The 17,939-nt window shown below is 40.9% G+C and overlaps 1 protein-coding gene across 1 annotated transcript in view; it reads right to left on the reverse strand.

The window, feature by feature from the left end:
* sema4gb (sema domain, immunoglobulin domain (Ig), transmembrane domain (TM) and short cytoplasmic domain, (semaphorin) 4Gb) overlaps positions 1 to 17,939 on the reverse strand; it is a 29,748-nt gene that overhangs the window by 11,021 nt on the left and 788 nt on the right. The window contains exons 2-8 of the mRNA XM_058621198.1: positions 14,511 to 14,779; positions 3,344 to 3,492; positions 2,912 to 2,974; positions 2,420 to 2,518; positions 2,245 to 2,338; positions 1,708 to 1,821; positions 1,328 to 1,482 (exon numbers count right to left, since the gene is read on the reverse strand). Of these exons, the coding sequence (XP_058477181.1) occupies positions 1,328 to 1,482; positions 1,708 to 1,821; positions 2,245 to 2,338; positions 2,420 to 2,518; positions 2,912 to 2,974; positions 3,344 to 3,492; positions 14,511 to 14,655 (819 nt within the window). The 5' untranslated portion in view covers positions 14,656 to 14,779. The remainder of the gene's footprint in view (positions 1 to 1,327; positions 1,483 to 1,707; positions 1,822 to 2,244; positions 2,339 to 2,419; positions 2,519 to 2,911; positions 2,975 to 3,343; positions 3,493 to 14,510; positions 14,780 to 17,939) is intronic.

Below are 17,939 nucleotides of genomic sequence, written 5' to 3' on the forward strand. Positions count from 1 at the left end.
CTCGAGCAGCCTGAAAACTCCACAGTGGCGATGAAGAGCGGCGAAGGGTCAAGTCCAGACCTTATTTCCAGAAATGAAATTCTTTTGGATGCAGGGAGAATCATCACGATGTAAACTGTTCAGGGAATAACGTGTATAAAAACGTGTATGAAATCATTTCACCATGTGACCATGCGAAGAAAAGTCAAGAATAATCTAAAGATGTGTAGTTTCAGGAACATTTCCTTTTGCTTTTCATCTACCCAATATCTATATTATATCTACATGGAGAGCTGGAGCTAGTCCTACATGAAGATCACAATGACAACATTCTGTATGTTTACTAACTCTGGACAAGTAGATTTGAGCAGGTTTAGTTGTCAGAGCAACACTGATCGTTTCAAGGATGGTGTGAATAAATGACATGAAGGCTGAAGAATGAAAATGAGGGGCTCTGACAAAAGGATGTACAGTTTAACTACGGCTTATTATAACACTAGACATACGAGTTAAAGTTCTTGTCAGAGTTTCTGTGGGATAAGTCTAAGGGAACTATTTTTAGCTGACACTTGCATTCATGCCAACCGCACTAATGAACTCTTAAGTATCCGGTTTATGTCAGCAAAATCTAAAGTCACTCCATGCTTGCTCAGTAGCTGCATTGTCCTCCTGGTTTCCAGCAGCAATACCATTTGTTCCTTTGTATGAATGAATGAATGAATGAGTGAGTAATGAAGATATATACTGAGAAAAATGCCAAAGGAGGAACCCAACTGTAGACATACACGTTGTCTTATAGTCAACTGAATGAAAATCTAATATTTCAGATTCTTTAAGGCACTCTTTTGATTCCCAATTTTTTGATTCTTATATGGGATTAAAGAAAAAAAAAAGGCAGGGAGGAAGAAAGAGAGGGAGAGAGACTTCTATGAATGGTGGCTGGGCATGCTGTCTAGGATGGTGATTGCAAGTGAAATGACGTGAGAGAGAGAAAAAAAAGAAGAGCAGAAGGAGGAAGAGACGAAGAGGGGGAGATGGCAATTAAAAGAGGAAGAGAGGGTTAGTGAGGTTGGTAGGCTTGTAGTTTGCCTGGAAACAGTGGCAACAGAAAGAGCCACAATCAGTGAAATCCACTGACATCACTCTGTATTCAGAATGAAAAGCATTAAAATAACCCCTCACTTCAAAAGACCCCTCACTCCATCTTTTCAATGCTTTCTTTCCATAACCTTGCAGGCACGATAAATCTCATCTCCTTGTTTTTTTTGTTGTTTTTTTTCAAAGGATGAACTTTCTCAACCCAGTCATGTAAATATGGTTAATATTGTTCTCTTTCTCTCTCTCTGACCTTGCAGACTCGGGCAACCCTGGACACTTTTGTCTGGCTCGGGTAGGCAATCTGCTCCTGGCTTCTCTCCGTGAAGAAGAAGTAAATCTTGTCATCGTCCCCGATAGAGCTGTTGATGCTCTCCTTCAGCAGCACAGAGCCCACAAAATCTGCCTCTGTGAACACACACACACACACACACACAGTTCAGCAGCATAGAATGTGTCTCCTTGGAAACAAAAGATTTAGATTCTTAAGTAGGTTTGAGTAACCTAATCTAAGAGAGTTACAGCTGCAATGCAGCACAAAGGGAATCTGTAAAGATCTTTGTTAAAAAAAAAAAAGAAAGAAGAGAGATGTTAATAAGGTAAATAAGGTTCATGTAAAAGAGTTGTATTTACCCAGAAGCCACCGAGTTGGGGCCTCTTCTGTCCGGAGAGAGGGGAACGGGGAGTTTCTGCGCACATCTGGAGAGCTGCGGAACTCATACTGAGAGGCCGTGAACATCTCGCCGTCTGGTCAGCACATCACACAAGTTTGTTAGTGGAGCATAGACAAAAAAGTAAGTGTTAAATAACATATAATGGAAGCTGGTAATGAGTGAGGTTACTATAGAGTTGTAAAGTTTTCTAACGACTACACTGTAGAAGGTGTGGGAACAATAAAGGCAATATTTCCTACTAAAATGAAACTTCAGTTCTCGGAGTTGGTATCTTCAGCCATTTTGACAATAGACCCAAAGACCTATTGGATAATTTGAACATTGGTGCAAATGTTCTCTAGTGTTTAAACTGGACTCTTAGTGACCATGGTATTATCAATTTGTCCTTTATCTACTGCTCCCCTGCTTCCGCAGTCCAATAAAGTCCAGGCGACGCTGCCTGTGTGCTGCTTTGTCTATACCAGCTTAGATTAAATGTAAATTTGGAAAGGCATACCCACAAGGAGGCCTGTGAATCCCTTTGCCGGGTCATAGGGACACCTGTCTCTGCCCTCTTCAAAGCCGGAGGAGAAGTTGAAGCGCTCTGCGTCCTAACAGAGAGAGAGAAGGAGCGACAGTAAAGTGACAAGTTTCACCACATGTGCTGAAATCCAATCCGCACTAGCTCTTACGATGTAAGCACAGAGCGGTCTGAAGGCGTTTGTTCCACACGCGTACAGGTGAGTCTCATTGTATCGCTGCAGAAAGCGAATGTGGTTGTAACACTCTGTCTGCAGGAAAAAAAGGAGAAAAACGGGTCATTTATTGATCCATAAAAAAGTTATGGTTGTTGACTTATTTCAACTGTGATTTTAGTTGCAAAGTTAAGCAATATTTACTTCTAAAATAAGATGGAGCATTACCACAAGATGGAACAATCAAAAACAGAACGATTAATTGTAGCCTTTGCAAATGACTTCTCGTGTTATTTCAAACTGCGATTTTAAAATGATGATTTGCGGTTGCTTGGTAGTAACAGAGGACATTGATTCGAAGAAAGTGTACGAATAATTGACTTTCTTTTGCTCTCTACACAGCATAGACTTCCATTCATGTTCTCTGAACTAAGTAAAAAAGTAATAATAATGAGAAAAGGAAAAGACCGTTGAGCTGCAGCCTTGTACCTGATTGTCTCTGCCTTTGTTCAGACACTGCTTCTTCTGTTCAGGCGAAGCGTCCCAATTAATCTGTAAACAACGGGGGGGCGATAAGGGTGAGTCAGTTAGCTGAATATATAAGAGAGAGACAGTAGATAATAGAGCGTGTGTGATAAACAGGAAGAGAAGAAAAAAGGACAACACATTCAATTTTCTGGCCGAGCTCTGACTTTGCTCAGTATAGCCCTGGAAAACGCCAGGTGCCTATAATCCGATATCCGTAAAACTGGAGGAAGAAAATGGGATTTACTCAATCTGCCTACAGCTATTATTAGTTTGTCCTCTTTTAACCATTCAATTATAAGGGGGGGAGGGAAAAAAAACAGGGTTTCCTGTTTCTTTGTTAACACTGGCAATTATGTGGTGATGTGTGGCTGCTTGCAGCGTGTTGGTACTCACAGTGAGGTTTGTAGGTGTAGTGATGTTGGAGGTGTTGAGCGCGTACAGCGCTCCTCTGCCTCCTACGTACAGCAGCCCAGCGTGTTCCTCCAGCAGGAAGGTGCTGTAGTTCTGGGAAAAGCCAGTGAAGCGAGCGGAGCCCAGCAGACCTGCAGACATATGTGACACCACATTATTATTATTATTATATTATTATTTTCCGTGTTTACCATATTGTATTAATGCTACTGTGTTTTAGTTCATCTTATTGTCAGGGACTTTGGAGGTTTGACCTATTTTTTTATTAAACAGTATTAAAGTAAATCAATTAGGAAGTAAAGTATCTGTTTTTGTGTCATAGTGGCCAATGTTGCAATTCAGTGATTTTCTATTTAGGTCACATGTTTTGCATGAGACATGAGTTCTCACTCGCTTATTTCATGATAAATATGTTGAAATAAGTTTAGTTTCTTCATTTATTTTCATGAAAATGCACTGTGGTGAAAAGATAAAGGCATATTTTCATTGTTAGGACACAAATCAAACTGGCAACAGACAAAGGGAAATGGGGAGATAATATAACACAGGTGAACGCAGTCAAGGAACAGGTGAGGCAGGAAAGGCCCGACAGGAAATGAAACAAGACAACGTACATAAAGGGCAGTGGCTAAAGTCGCAGGTTCAAGATTCCGCCACGACGGTGGCCCTTTCTGTGTGGACTCTCTATATTGACTGTAGGTGTGAATGTGAGAGTGAATGGTTGTCTGTCTCGACATGAAAAATGAACGTTCATAAACTACAAAATCCAAGATGAAGACACACAGGGTGGATACATTAAAATAAAATATGAGGACAATAGAGAACAAAACTCTAAACTACATCATCAACAACAACATATTTACATTATTTTATGACGTTTTTTTTAACATTCAGAAAATGATAAGTCCATGAATTCATCTTCATCTTCATCTTTTTTTCATGTACACCTTCTAAATGAAAAGTTCCAATTTCTATAGAGAATATACAGCCCAAAAGACCATGCTAATCTTGACTAGTTCACATGACACAAAATCAACAATAAGAGGACTAAATTAAAAAAACAATAACAATACATAAGTTACACATAGAAGACAATCAAAGACACATTCAGAATAAAACTAAGCTAAAACACACACATAAAACAGAACTCACCCTGGGTTAAGAAAAATATACATGGTTTTAAATGAGATTTAAAAACAAGAAGTGTGGCTGCCTGCCTGGTGTGGAGCGGGAATTCATTTCACAACTTAGGAGCTGAAACAGCTGAAACAGAGAAAGCTTGGTCTCCTTCAGCCTTGTTTTTGGGACAACTAAGAGGAGCTGATCTGCAGAGACCGCCTTAGTGACCGTGAGAGAACATAAGGCTGGGGCAGACCACAAAGATAGGGAGGGGCAAGTTTATGAAGGCATTTACAAGCAAATAGAGGCATTTGAAAATCAATTCTGTACTTGACCACAGATGTGGGGGATGTGGAGTGTGGTTTGTTGGAGTGATTGCTGAGAAAGAGTATGAGTAAGACTGCACCGGAGAGGCATTTTTTTTAGGGCATTCAGCAGGAATTATGTCGCAGTAATACCACATCTCATTAGCACTCAATGATGGTGTCATCATCATCACCGCAGATCACCATCACTCACACACGTACACCTTATATGTGTGAGTGATGGGGAGGAGAGGTTTACACAGAAACTGGGACAAATTATAGTGCGTCTAAATTTTGTTGTTGTCAATGGGCTCATTGTAGCCAACACTGAGTCTACCGATCACTGTCCTGCTGCAGAAAACACTGTTGTTTGAACACATCCCAGTATCACACCTCAGAAATGGGAACAGGCTGCTCTGCTGCTGTGACACAGTAAAAATGAGGACATTGGTTTTTGCTTTGTGTTTTTTTCATTTTCTGTGGGTGAACCTCACCCTCGGAGCAGAATCTCGTCTGCAGAGCTTTTGATTTGCACTAAAAGTTAGATTAATGAATCTGACACGGGGATGAAGGAAACCGCCCATGCAGAGAGTACAGCTGTCATTAGAGAACAACAGCATAATTGAACAAGATGGGCATGTTAATCTCTGCATATCCTCTCCACCTTCCTCCCCTAATGAACTCACGGCACAATATTCCAGCTCTCATCCATTTGGATATGGATGTTAAATTAGCCAGCATTTCAGCAGGCGTCTTATTTTATATTCCATCGCTCATTCGTTTCATTTTAACTAGATACTGGATTAAATCAGGGCCAGTAGCAAGTGCCACTTTCTAATTAAATGAGCAAAACAAACCAATACAAAGCCATAAACTCTGTGTGATGTTTGGATTTATGTGGCAATTATTGTTAATACAATCTAATCACAGTGTCTAATTTTGGTTTTTCTTAGGGTGAGTAATGCTTCCCATGACTGAGAAACATAAAGTGTTGTTGGTCCCAAAAAGATACAAACAAAGGCACAACTTAACTAGAAGCTTGTTGTTTTGTTTATAGTCATATTGCGTCCAAAAGTGAGTGTTCTGTTTCCATAGTTTACGATTACGTTTTAGTTAGTTGGGTAATACAGAACTTTGAGTTTCTGTTTATTCAAATCTAAGACAAACACATTTTTATTTGACTACCCTCTACTATCACAACTACATATTTACCAATCCTTTGGTTGTGTTTCACAAAGAGCACGGTGATAATGAGGGTGACAGCGCGTCCCTCAGCTTCTATGATCTCGGAAAACAACACACACTGAAAACTGTTTCAAGAGTTTCCCCAAAATCACACGGAGGACGCTGCCTTCTCCGCATGACACACTGCTCGTCTGTCTGACAGTCACATGGACCAACTGGCTGATGACAGCAAATGCCCCCGTCGTTGCTTCAGAAGATCAGAGGCCGAGTCAGACTTCCCACCCACCTTCCGTCCTACGGTTTTCTTTCTGGCTCTATCACTGACAACCGCACTGCTCCAGGGATCTTCTCACTGGTCCATAACTAGGTTATTATTATACTGGCTATGGCACACTTGTCAGACTGATTATATACATAACAGTTGAGTAGACTGACACTCCATATATATATATTGTAAATATAAATCCTGGTTCAGAAAACTCTCAACTGAAGTTTTAAAAAATTTGTTCTGCACTTTTTGAGAGAAGTATTGTTGTTGTTTTTTTTTAAAATGCATTTTGACATAATTCATCTGCAAAACATTTAATCTCAGTAATTAATGCCTCTGCACCTCGCATTTTTTAACATAATCTATTTCAACTGGCTGTTGTTCGTGCAGATTTCAGGTAATCATCAGAGTAGGGGTGTGATGACATTTACAGAACACTTGTTTAGAATTTGCTTGTAATTATGCCTCTAATGTTATTTACAGATACGGCTGTGACAACACTTATTGTTTACAGAGAGTCAGCCTCAGTCAGATCGGAGGGTGCAGTGATGAGCGGCTCCAAAGGTCAGGACATGCTGGGGGGTTGAATTCACGCAGCGTGATTCCGTCTACGCCGACCTCATGCAAATGCACATAAATATCAGCGCACACAAACGCAAACACGCACACACCTAATCACAGGCGCACCAAAAGATCGACAGACTTAATAAGAGCTCAAAAATGTGCGCACACATATGCAAACACAACGGAAGCCCAAGGCTGTGATGAGACTCTCGACTCGTGAGTAATCCAAGAGTGACCAAAAGCCTTGGTTTTCTATCGTATAAAAATAGTGGTCATGTTATTTAACAAGCACAGCGATGCTAAGAAGGACCGGGCTGACGTGCACATTGTCCCTGGCTCCAAGGCAGTGAGGCAACCTTGCTCTCCAAACTGGCATGATGCAATGGGTTGTTGTTGCACGGTGCATATTTGACGAAAAACACAGCCCGATGTATGAAAGAGAAAAGAAAATGCAGAGTTCACACAAGAGCTGGGACGACAGCTGCACGTTTCCAAAGTAATCTGTGAGCCGTACGAGAAATAACGACAAGAAAATGTCGTTTGTGCGCAAGTGTAAGTGCAACTGTGAAGAGACTGCAAATACACAAGAGGATAAAGGTGTAAAGCAAAGATTGGACCAATTCTAATAGCTTTTATTGTTACTGCCAGGTTTCACAGCTAGAAGAGTTCACAGAGGCCAGAGTAAACAGCGAGGCTCAAACTCATGACAGAGGTTGGAGCTTTTGAAATGATGACAGCTGGGGTGAATAAAGAACTTGCCAGACACGGCAGGCTTTTGTGTCTTACGAGAGTAACATCTTAGAAAGGGCAAGCACGCTGACATGTTATGTCAAGGTATGTGCTCTGTATCTTTGTATGTGTATGTACTTTTTACTTCTCCTTCTTTCAGCTTCTCCCTTTAGGGGTCACTACAGCGGATCATCTGCCTGAAACGTGTTTATTCTGGGCTATAGTAATGAATTGGACAGATAATCGCATCTTCATCTTGTGAGAAGTGCTGGTACTTACAATAGTAAAAATGAAAAGGTGCTGGCCCACACTGTGTTTATGTGTGCGTATGCATAGGAATTATGGGGATTTGTTAGTTTATTTTTAGTTATTAATTGTCATTTTTCATTGCCTGTTATTTCACCAATTTGTTGCTATACTATCATTGTACTTGTGTGTTTGGTGTATGTTCATGTGAAAATCTATGCAAATTTGAATGACAAAAAAACAGTATGAAGACGTTTTGTTTTCACCAACCGCCAGAACACCAACAATAATACTATTAAATACAAAAATGCACCAGTTTTTTAGCCTTCCAACACTAAAATTGAAAGTATAGCTTGTCTTATGTCAAATATGCCTTGGATCTTGGTCGGAAAATAATGAATTCTTGTTGTTAACACTGACAGTTATATGGTAATTGTCTCACACACACACACACACACAAACAGTATGTGCTTTGCAATAAAATCAATGAGGACAGTCAACAGAGCACTGAAATGTGCCAGAAGCGTCATAGACTATTAGCTTCTTTCTGTGATATTGTTGTACTGCAGTTTTCACGCATATGAGTGTGTGTGTTTGTCAGGTATTACTGATAGGGATGCACGATATATCGGCATTAATATTGGTATCGGCCGATGTTCGTCATTTTTTAACATATCGGCATCGGTGCAATGAGTAAAACTGCGCCGATTTTAACAACCGATGTTTATACCCGTCTAATTGCTGTTTGTGTATGTGTGTCGGGAAGGGGACAGCGTCAGTGACGCAAGCGCAGCACAAGGTGTGTGTGTGTGTGGAGGAGAGAGAATGTCAGCGGTGTGGGCGATTTTTCAGGGTGTCAATAGAAGATACGCGAAAAGCATTATGCAACACTTGCAAAGTCGAGGTAATGCGAGGAGGGTTCCGCGTCAAGTCATTCAATACCACAAATTTGATCATGTCATTTGAAAAACCGCCACCCAGAAGTACACAAACAACGGCAGGAAGCTAACGCTAGTAACATTAGGCAGCAGACAAAAAGAAAGCAGCGCAGCTGGGACTCGACCAAAGGAAGACAGTGGCCAGGGCAATAACGATCAAGGTAATGGAAATGATTGCTCTTGACGACCAGCCGAGGGTTCCGACGGTTGATAGCGCATATTGAACCCCGCAACAACCTGCCAAGTCGGCGCTACTTTTCCGATGTTTTGCAATTGAATAAATATCTGGTTGCCATGAATACTGGCAAGTTTGATAAAGTATTTTAACATGTTTTTTTTAATTATGGCAGCTCTTAGTAGAGCTTGTCAGGTATTGTTTCTCATATCTGTTGTGTAGTTTTATTGTGAAGGGAAGTGGCGCGGTTGTTGTTGCCGGGAGGAAGGGTTGTTGACTTTATTTACGTACCCAGTATAGACGCCCTTATCTCGGTTACAGTAACTTTGGCAGGGTATTATTTTTATTTATGTTCATGTTTGTAATTTATGATCCAAACTTTCTCACAGGAGTTTAGTGAGTTGAGGGAGTTAAACTGTACTTTAATTTAGTTACACACTTGCTACAAGTGGTAAAGGTTTCTAAAAACCTTTACTTGTAGTTGGTTACTTGTGTCTTATGTGACCTTGTTATTTGGAGGTAAAACATGTTTTGAAAATAAAGAAAGACATTCAAAAATTCAGCTTGCATGATTTTCATTCTGTACAAACTTTTATCATCTCAGAAACTTTTTTTAAAAAACATATATCGATATCGGTAAATATCGGTTATCGGCCATAGCAGCAATATTAATATCGGATATCGGTATCGGTGGAAATAGTCATATCGGTGCATCCCTAATTACTGATGTTGTGGGGACCTAAATCTGTTTACACACAGTCACATTATGGGGAGCTGTAACATAAATGATTATGTTTTAAGGTGAATACATGTTGTATAGTTAGGATGAGGATCGGGTTATGTTAAGGTTATAGGGGTAGTCATTGTAAGTCAATGTAATGTGTCATGAAAAACCAGACTGTGTGTGTGTGGACACTACATGAGATGGTGGTCAAAACAACAAGCTCTTACGAACATCTGTCAGTCTTTCCTGGGTGCACACACACACACACACCCACAGACACGCACACACATTTCCCCCCCATACCCTTTCTCTTAAAAACGAGTGAAGAAGTTTCTGACAGTGAGTCACAAGATCTGAGGAAAGCATGTTGTGTGTTTTCGCCAGAGTGACTTTGTCTCAGCACTGAGCCGTCACAGGTGGTGCGTCCAGAAGGTGCGAGTTATGCTCAGACCAACTTTTTATCCTCCATGTGGGGCCCAGAGATGATAGTAAATCCACTGCATGTTTGATAGCGTGCGCGTCTGTCACTGCCATCACCACATTGTGTGACTTCCTGCGTGACTCAGTGGCCAGTTGATTAACTGAACCATGGCGAGCATGTGATGCATACACACACGCACACACACACACACACACACACACGCGTGCTCGCGGAAAGATTTGGGAACAAATGAACAAACACTGGAGGGAAAGACTGACTTAACTTCTTTGAACAGTGTAAGAACTGTCAGGTGTCGTCAACTGTGTTTACATTATATAAGCATCTCGTCATTTCTTTCCCCAACTCAAGAGTCACTCTCGCATGTGACTCCGCGTTACATAAAAGATGATGAATAACTGGACGTCCTGGTGTATGAAAACGAAAGGCAAAGTACAGTATATAAAGGACTGAGGTTTCCTACATTATATTCTCCTTACTTATATCCTTCTGTGGACATGTTTAAAACAATTAAAATGGGCAAATACAGAAGCAGTGGCATTTTGTTTGTGTTATGCAGTTCAACAAAATTATTGTTGCTATGGTGACTAGTTTACAATAAAATCATTTTGTATAGTATAATAATATTAATAATGACAACAGCAATTATTTTGTCATATGCAGTAAAAAAAAGTATGTTCTGACTCCATCATTAGTCTGCCATAATCATATTATATTCATTTTAATATTATTATTATGTATTAATGTACATAATAAACAAAGAGATGGGGACATATGTCTACAGAGTCACCGGTTCAGCAGATATCAAAACTGTTGAACATGTAAAACAACAAACAAGCATTATTGATTAGCAGTGGGTGCACATTCTCAACCTTGAACCTTTTCCAAAGAACACAAGGTGAAACTGTGTCAGGCAAATAAAAGACAATCCACACTATAAAAGAGAGTGGTTGTTTGACATTATTATTCAAGATCATTGAATAAAAAAATGTCAAAATAACATCCTCTCTTTCTCTTCTCAGCCATTGTTTAAGTCTTGCTTTAAAGTCCTGAAAATATAGCAGCAGGTAGCTTATTCCATTCCGTAGCACCAGCGCTGTCACGCTGACAACTCCACTAAGACCAAGCTGAAAATGTGAGTAAATAATCAATGTATTCCGTGTTCAACACATTGTAGATGCAGCTGCTCAGGCTTTTAGACAAGAATAGACTTGGCTGAGCAGTGAATTAGAGACTATTGTTGGCGTGTCCACTCAGCTCTGTAATTATCATACTAAATGTAGGAAAAATGGTTTTCTACAGGAAAAAAAAAAAGCATGATCACTAAATGTCTACAATAATGCATGATCACTGTGTGTCATGAACACTGCAACAAACAGGAGTTTGCTCCGCTCCTTACTTCCTTTCCCAAGCACGTGGAGGGGAACTATTGTTGTCAACAAGCCCTTGAGTTGTCTGTCAGCTGATGAGGTTCCCAAAGATACAGCTGTTTTAAAGTTAGTGCCTGCATCATCAGGTTGTAAGCGTCTGCTGCCTAAAGTGCAACTAAAATGTGTATTCTACGGCCACAGAGACTAAATTCTTCTGATTTTAAAGCAATTATACACTTACACAAACATATTCACGGGAAGTATATTCAATTACTTCCAATAAACCCGCATAAATATTCGTTCAGGTTGTTATAGCAGCAATAGACATGATACAGGGCATCAATATTTCACAACTGCATTACATTAGTTCTGGTGGCAGAAAGAGAAAAAGCCAAAGCAACCACCAACTGAGTTCAGAACATCGTCAATCATCTTAAACACGTAAACATACAACCAGAATCTAAATTGCAAAACTTAGCCCACACATATGACCAGAGTCGAAACCTTATACTCTGTTCATTAAGTTTCATTAGTATCGTGTACAGGGTATAGCATCATATCCTGAGAACTGAGAATGTGAGTTTTTGCTGAACATTAACTATTCATGATTATTAACAAACTCATTTTGTTAATATAAAATGCATACTGTATTGTTAACCTGAGCTCCCTATGATACATCCTGTCCTTGTACGCCCACATGTGCGGGGGGTATCTGCAATGCGTGTGGTAAATTAATGAGCACCTTTTCACCCCAGCTGCGAAACACAATATAAATCCTCCCACAGAGTCTCCCATAGGTAAAGACACCCACGTACAGCACAACATCTATGCTGTTTCCATACACAGCGAGGCAGACTTATCTCTTTGAAAAGGGAGCTTGCCACTCTCCAGCCGCCCCCAGATTGTCATGCGTCTCCACAGGGAAAGTCACAGAGAGGTGCATGAGTGCAGCTTTTAAGTGATGTGGCCAAATGCAGCCCCAACATCCACAGACATCCACAGACACACACACTTGGAGACCAGTGGAACGCTCGCTCACACACACGTGCACTTCCGGAAACTGTCACATGCACCGACAAGAATCCCCTACTGATTAGAAAGTGGGTCAAGGACAACTTTCTATGAGGGGCAGAAGAGAAAAATAAAATCTATGGTAATAGACTGGATCCGGCTGCAGCAGAGTATGTATGATTTATAATATGAGTCGGAGATTTGCAAAATAAACAGCCAGCGGCGTGATGACTTAGAGGCTTTCAGAATAGACAAAGAGCTCTGCCAGTGATGCTTTTACAAACTTAATTTGAGATGAACGTCAAGTGTGCTGCCCCTCTGATGAACTCATCAGAGTTAATTTTGCCTCTTCATTTGACGGATAAATAACAGCACCGATATTGGTAATTAGTCAGATGCTCTCAGCAAACAAATGGTTGCACTAAACAGCTCCACGACAGACGCTGTAAAAGTAGTGCCACGTTCAGTAATTATGTGTTTATCGGGACTGTGCGACAAATTGTAACTTTAACAGGTTTGCGATCTAAAATCAAGTGTGACAGACACATCAAAATAAACTGTAATTATTTGATTAAGAAACAACTTGTGACAAAACAGTAATATGGTGAAGTATTAACCCTTAGTGGCCACACGGCACGGATTTGTGCCGCAGGCGCACCCATGGTAAATTGCCGTGGGAATAACATCCTGGGTGTGTTTATAGGTCACATATTCAGGCTTTAAAATGCATTTTTTTTCAGATTGCCTAGTTTATGCTGAAAAAAAGGTTATAGGATCTATTTTTGCACATTCTTATAGCTTCTGTATATATATTGTAAGTTTTAACATAATAATGGGGAAAAAACGCAGCCAAAATGCTCTGTGTTCTAATTGTATTGTATCACAATTGCAATATCTGTCAAAAGTAATCTCATTGTGGAGTTCCTCTGTCCAGGAATCAGCAAACAAAATGGCTCAGGCATTGGCACCTCTTCTGATTGACTGTGATTCAGACCATCAAGCAGCAAATTCTCCCAATCACCTCACACTGCAACCCTCTCAACAGCTCTTATGATACTGCACCAGCACCCTCAGCCCCGTTTACTCCAACTGTCCTCTAATAATGCTCTAAGGACTGAGGATGGAGCGGAGGGAAGAGCACAGCGATTTGCTCAATCTGCTGCGGCTCAAAGTCCCTAGCCACGAACAGATGTAGTGCAAGCCGCTGTGGCATTGATGACGAGCGAGGAGAGGGCGAGGGCAAAGGTGAGCTGGAGAAAGAAATGCAGAGGTGCTGACCGGGTGTGTGCGCCGAAAAACACACGCATTCAGCAGTATTTTCTGCACGGACACTAATCAGGTCCACTGTGCTCAGGGCCACTTTTATGAGGGGGCCTTCTGTCTATTGTTTTATTAGCAGTGTTTGCTGAGCCGTGTGATCTAGGACAGGACTTGAGAGAGGCGATTAATAACTCGGAAGGGGCTGTCTTCAGGGCCAACTTTGAAACTGTGCCACTTTTTCAACATGGAGGGGAGGGAAGGAGCTACGGCAGCATCAAATAAGGACAGCGGGTGAGAGCTTACTGGCCTTGTGCATGTGTGTTGTCATGAATGCATTTGAAATGTTTTAATCTTCAGCCGCCTTCCCCACCCTTAGGTGATACTTCACCCCTGTGAGCGAAATTTCAAACCCTGTTTTATGGCATGAAAAGTTTAGCTTTAGCAGCTCCTATTTGCAGCATTGCCCCAAATGCAACGACAACAATTATTAAGGTTATGGATCCATCTAAAAATGGCAAACCCTGAAGTTATTTAGAGAATAAATTCTTGTCAAATTTATAAATGTCAATTTGCAATGGGTGCTATAGTTGCCATGAGTTACCAAACAACACTGAACCGTTTGATATTTCTTAAAACACAGATGTGCAAATTACCTATTTATTAGCACAGTATCCTCGCCTCATCAGAATGAGAAATACTTTATTGATCTCCGGGGGGGGGGCGGGGGGGGGGGGGGAATCGCTTGAAATGTCTCTCGCTCCATTCCTCACAGTTTGAAAGCCTCTGTTCGATTGAAAAATCTCCATCACCGCTCACCTTTTGAGAAGACAGTTGTCCGGGGAGTGACATCCAAATCCAGAGATGAGCTGAAGGGGAAGGCCCACAACTGTGACAGCCTGGCGAGGAGCAGCAGGAGGGGCAGCAAGAGCAGGAGGGGCTGGACTGATCTCTGCTCTCCCATCTTTGCAACACGGAACTGGGTCCAGTCAGCTTGTTATACACAACGTGTGAGAAAGGCATATATGTTGACCCAGCAGCAAGCCGGCTCCGACTGTCTTTGATTATCCTCCAGCCCAGAACAGCCTCTGCAGTGAAACAGAAAACATGTGGATGCCTAAATGAGAAATAGGCCACCACTGCAAATGAAACTCTTGCACTGAGGTAGAAATGGTGTCCAGAATGATCAATTAAAAAGAGAACAAATGTTTGGCAAAATAAAACACGACCAGACTTAGTAATCTAGCAGTCAAATTAATGTGTAATAAATTCAAGCTCCCCCTGAAATATAGTGAAGTAGAAAGTGACAGAAAATGCAGTTTAATCCTAACAGTACTAGGATAAATATACAAGGATGATCTTAAATTGGTAATGATTGAAGTGTATCACAAGGTACTTGCCTTCAGATATTTCAAAACGTACACAAAGAGAGCGATGAACTTGATGACACACACACACACACACAGTTTGAACCTTCTTGCTCACTAAAGACAAGAAGAAAATTACTTGCATATTTGCATAATTGTGTTCTAACTGCAACCATTTGAATAAAGTAAGTGAGGTAGGGACTATTACATAAAAGCCCATTCATAAAGGTTTTGGGAGATAAATAATGCGCCTCCAGCGACGCGATAATACAACACACAACTTCATCTCTTAATTAGCCGTGAGCATGCTGGAACAGCATGATGGATAATCTAGAGATTGCTCTGCGCCATCAGCATAGTCTCCACCCAGCTGCTCGTTCTCTGGTTCAGTCACCTATCAAAGGGTCAACACTGTGGATCCTGCTCCACTGTGCAGTGATGCTGGAGAATAACCGTCTTAATCTCCATGGCTGCTGCTGCTGCTGCTGCTAATCACTTTCAGCATAAAGCACAATTAAGCACAATGACCTCTCTATTATCAGTGCGGTGCCAAGCTGAAAAACTAACCTGTGGTATGACAAAGTGAGAGGTGAAATGGGAAAAACTGATGGTGCAGTGCTCCAAATATAGCCTTTATCCAGAGACTAATTCCAAAGGCTGGAGTGTTGTTTGCCAAAACTGGACAAAATAGGAGGGCAGCAGATCAAATAAACAAGTGATTGTGCTGGTGAGAAGGTGCAGTTTTGTCAGCTGCTCTCATTGAACTCACAGCAAACACACTTTTGTCTCAACACATCTGCACGTGTGTTGCGTGTGTGCTGTTGTGCTGCCGGAGTCAGTGAGGTCGTTGACAGCGTGGCGTTACCTCGCTGGCAAAAGCATGGAAACTCCAGGAAGGAAAGGTAAACACGTCTGCCTTGGCAGTTGTGCGACCGACGTGTCACGCATGATAGGAGACGAGAGGAATCGAACAAAGCAGCAGGTGGTTTTCCGAAACACCTTTTACTCAGAAAGGACTATTGGTTTATTCCTGTCTATTGATCCATACTGTTCTGTTGTTGACTTTTTTACACTAGACTTTGCTCTCCGGTGTATAAATTAAAGTCGAATATCAGTATCTAATGTGTGCTATATTGGAACATTTTGCTATCAATATATAGTATTTTAATCTTTTTTTTTATCTTATTTATCCTAAAACATAGGTTTTTTTTCACAGAATGACATTACTTGATTATTCAGGAAAAGATGAGCGGGTTCACCACATGGGCCACATTCACTGTGATGTGGAGAATCATAATTGATGCACTTCATCACGATGAAGCACGTACCATGAGACTGTGATTGTGTGGAAAATAATCTCCCTCTCCATATCGTATGGTTACAGAGGAAGTTCTCTGCATAAAGCCATGGTTTCCTTGAATATGAGTACATATACTGAATTTTAATGACCAAATGGACTGTCCCTCTTCCTATTATTAAAACCGTCCACTGCATAATCTGTGATAACAGATGATCTTGCCATTTTTGTCTTTCTCAGGGTTGTATGAAGAGACAAAACCACCAAAACTCCTTTCCTATTTATAAATGTCGAGCTTTTTCTACTCTGACACACACAGCCTGAGTAAAAATAAATAAAGGCCCTCAATTAGCCGCTCCACTAACCTTATACGTTTACATCTGCTTCTTCCAATAACCAGAAACGATGTAAGACAGTGTTGTTATGTTCTGAATTATGTAATTATTCAAAATATCACACTAACTTTTATACTACAGCTGGAACTGCTTGTATTTAGTGAGGCGTCTGATGTCAGGTGGTTGTGATGGTGATGATACTTACAACAGGTTCTCCAGGTTTTGCGACCATGGGAAGACAGTTGCCGAACACACAACAGCATTAGGTCGCACCGACTCCAGCTTTGAGCTCACCTTTGCTTTGCAGCTCAGTGTTTTCATGCATATCAGCAGGTTCCATGTGAAACCCATGTGAAAATTCTATTCTGTCTGTTTACTTTTAACATCCTGAAAAGTCTTGCCAAACGCCTAAGGGAGTCTTGCAAACTCACCGGCACTTTGGGATATCTGATGTCAGTAATCTGCTGTGAGACAGTTCATCATGACAAACTGACAGTTTGGAACAACTTGACTTTGTTGCATGAGCACCTCTGCCACATCGAGTCACTCCTTCACAAATTCATTCTCCTTGCCTGAATGAGGTTTCACAAAACACACCTGCATAATGTTTTCTCTAAGTCATAATGATTTTTATCCGTTTTTCTTGGAAGGCACAATCTATTTTTTACTATGATGTTAGGGATTAAACAACACTTTGTTCAACATGACCTGACATGCATACAGCTGTAAGGCACTCAACTCAATGACATGCTCGTCTCCAATTTGACTTTCTTCTTTTTAACATTCTCCAGGGATATAATATTCAATGACTGACTTTGGTCACTCCACTACACAATACACTCATGTCAGAAAGGGAAAACATGGCCAAATGAAAAAATGGGGGACAGAAGACAGGTGGGGGACAAAAAGGGGGTGAGAGAAAACAAGAGAAGGAGAAGTGAGACAAAATAAGGGAAAAAGAGAACACAAACCCAACATAGCATGAAGGCTAGTGCACAGTGCTAGTGCACAGCAAAAGGACAAAACAATAAGACAATTAAATAAGAAAGATAAAAAAAACAAAAAAAAACTCCAAGCCTGTGCAACAAAACCAAAAAGATAGAAATTGAAAAATTAAAATTTTACCATAAAACAGTTAAATAAGTAAGTCCATGTCTGCACAATGAGGCCAAGGTGTGTTGCCTAACTAGTGCTAAAAGCCAAGTGGTTGTTTAGCTGGAGGGTCATGTGAGGTTCTCACATGCAAAGG

Source organism: Solea solea, chromosome 21 (assembly GCF_958295425.1).
Source record: "Solea solea chromosome 21, fSolSol10.1, whole genome shotgun sequence".
Classification (NCBI taxonomy): Eukaryota; Metazoa; Chordata; class Actinopteri; order Pleuronectiformes; family Soleidae; genus Solea; species Solea solea.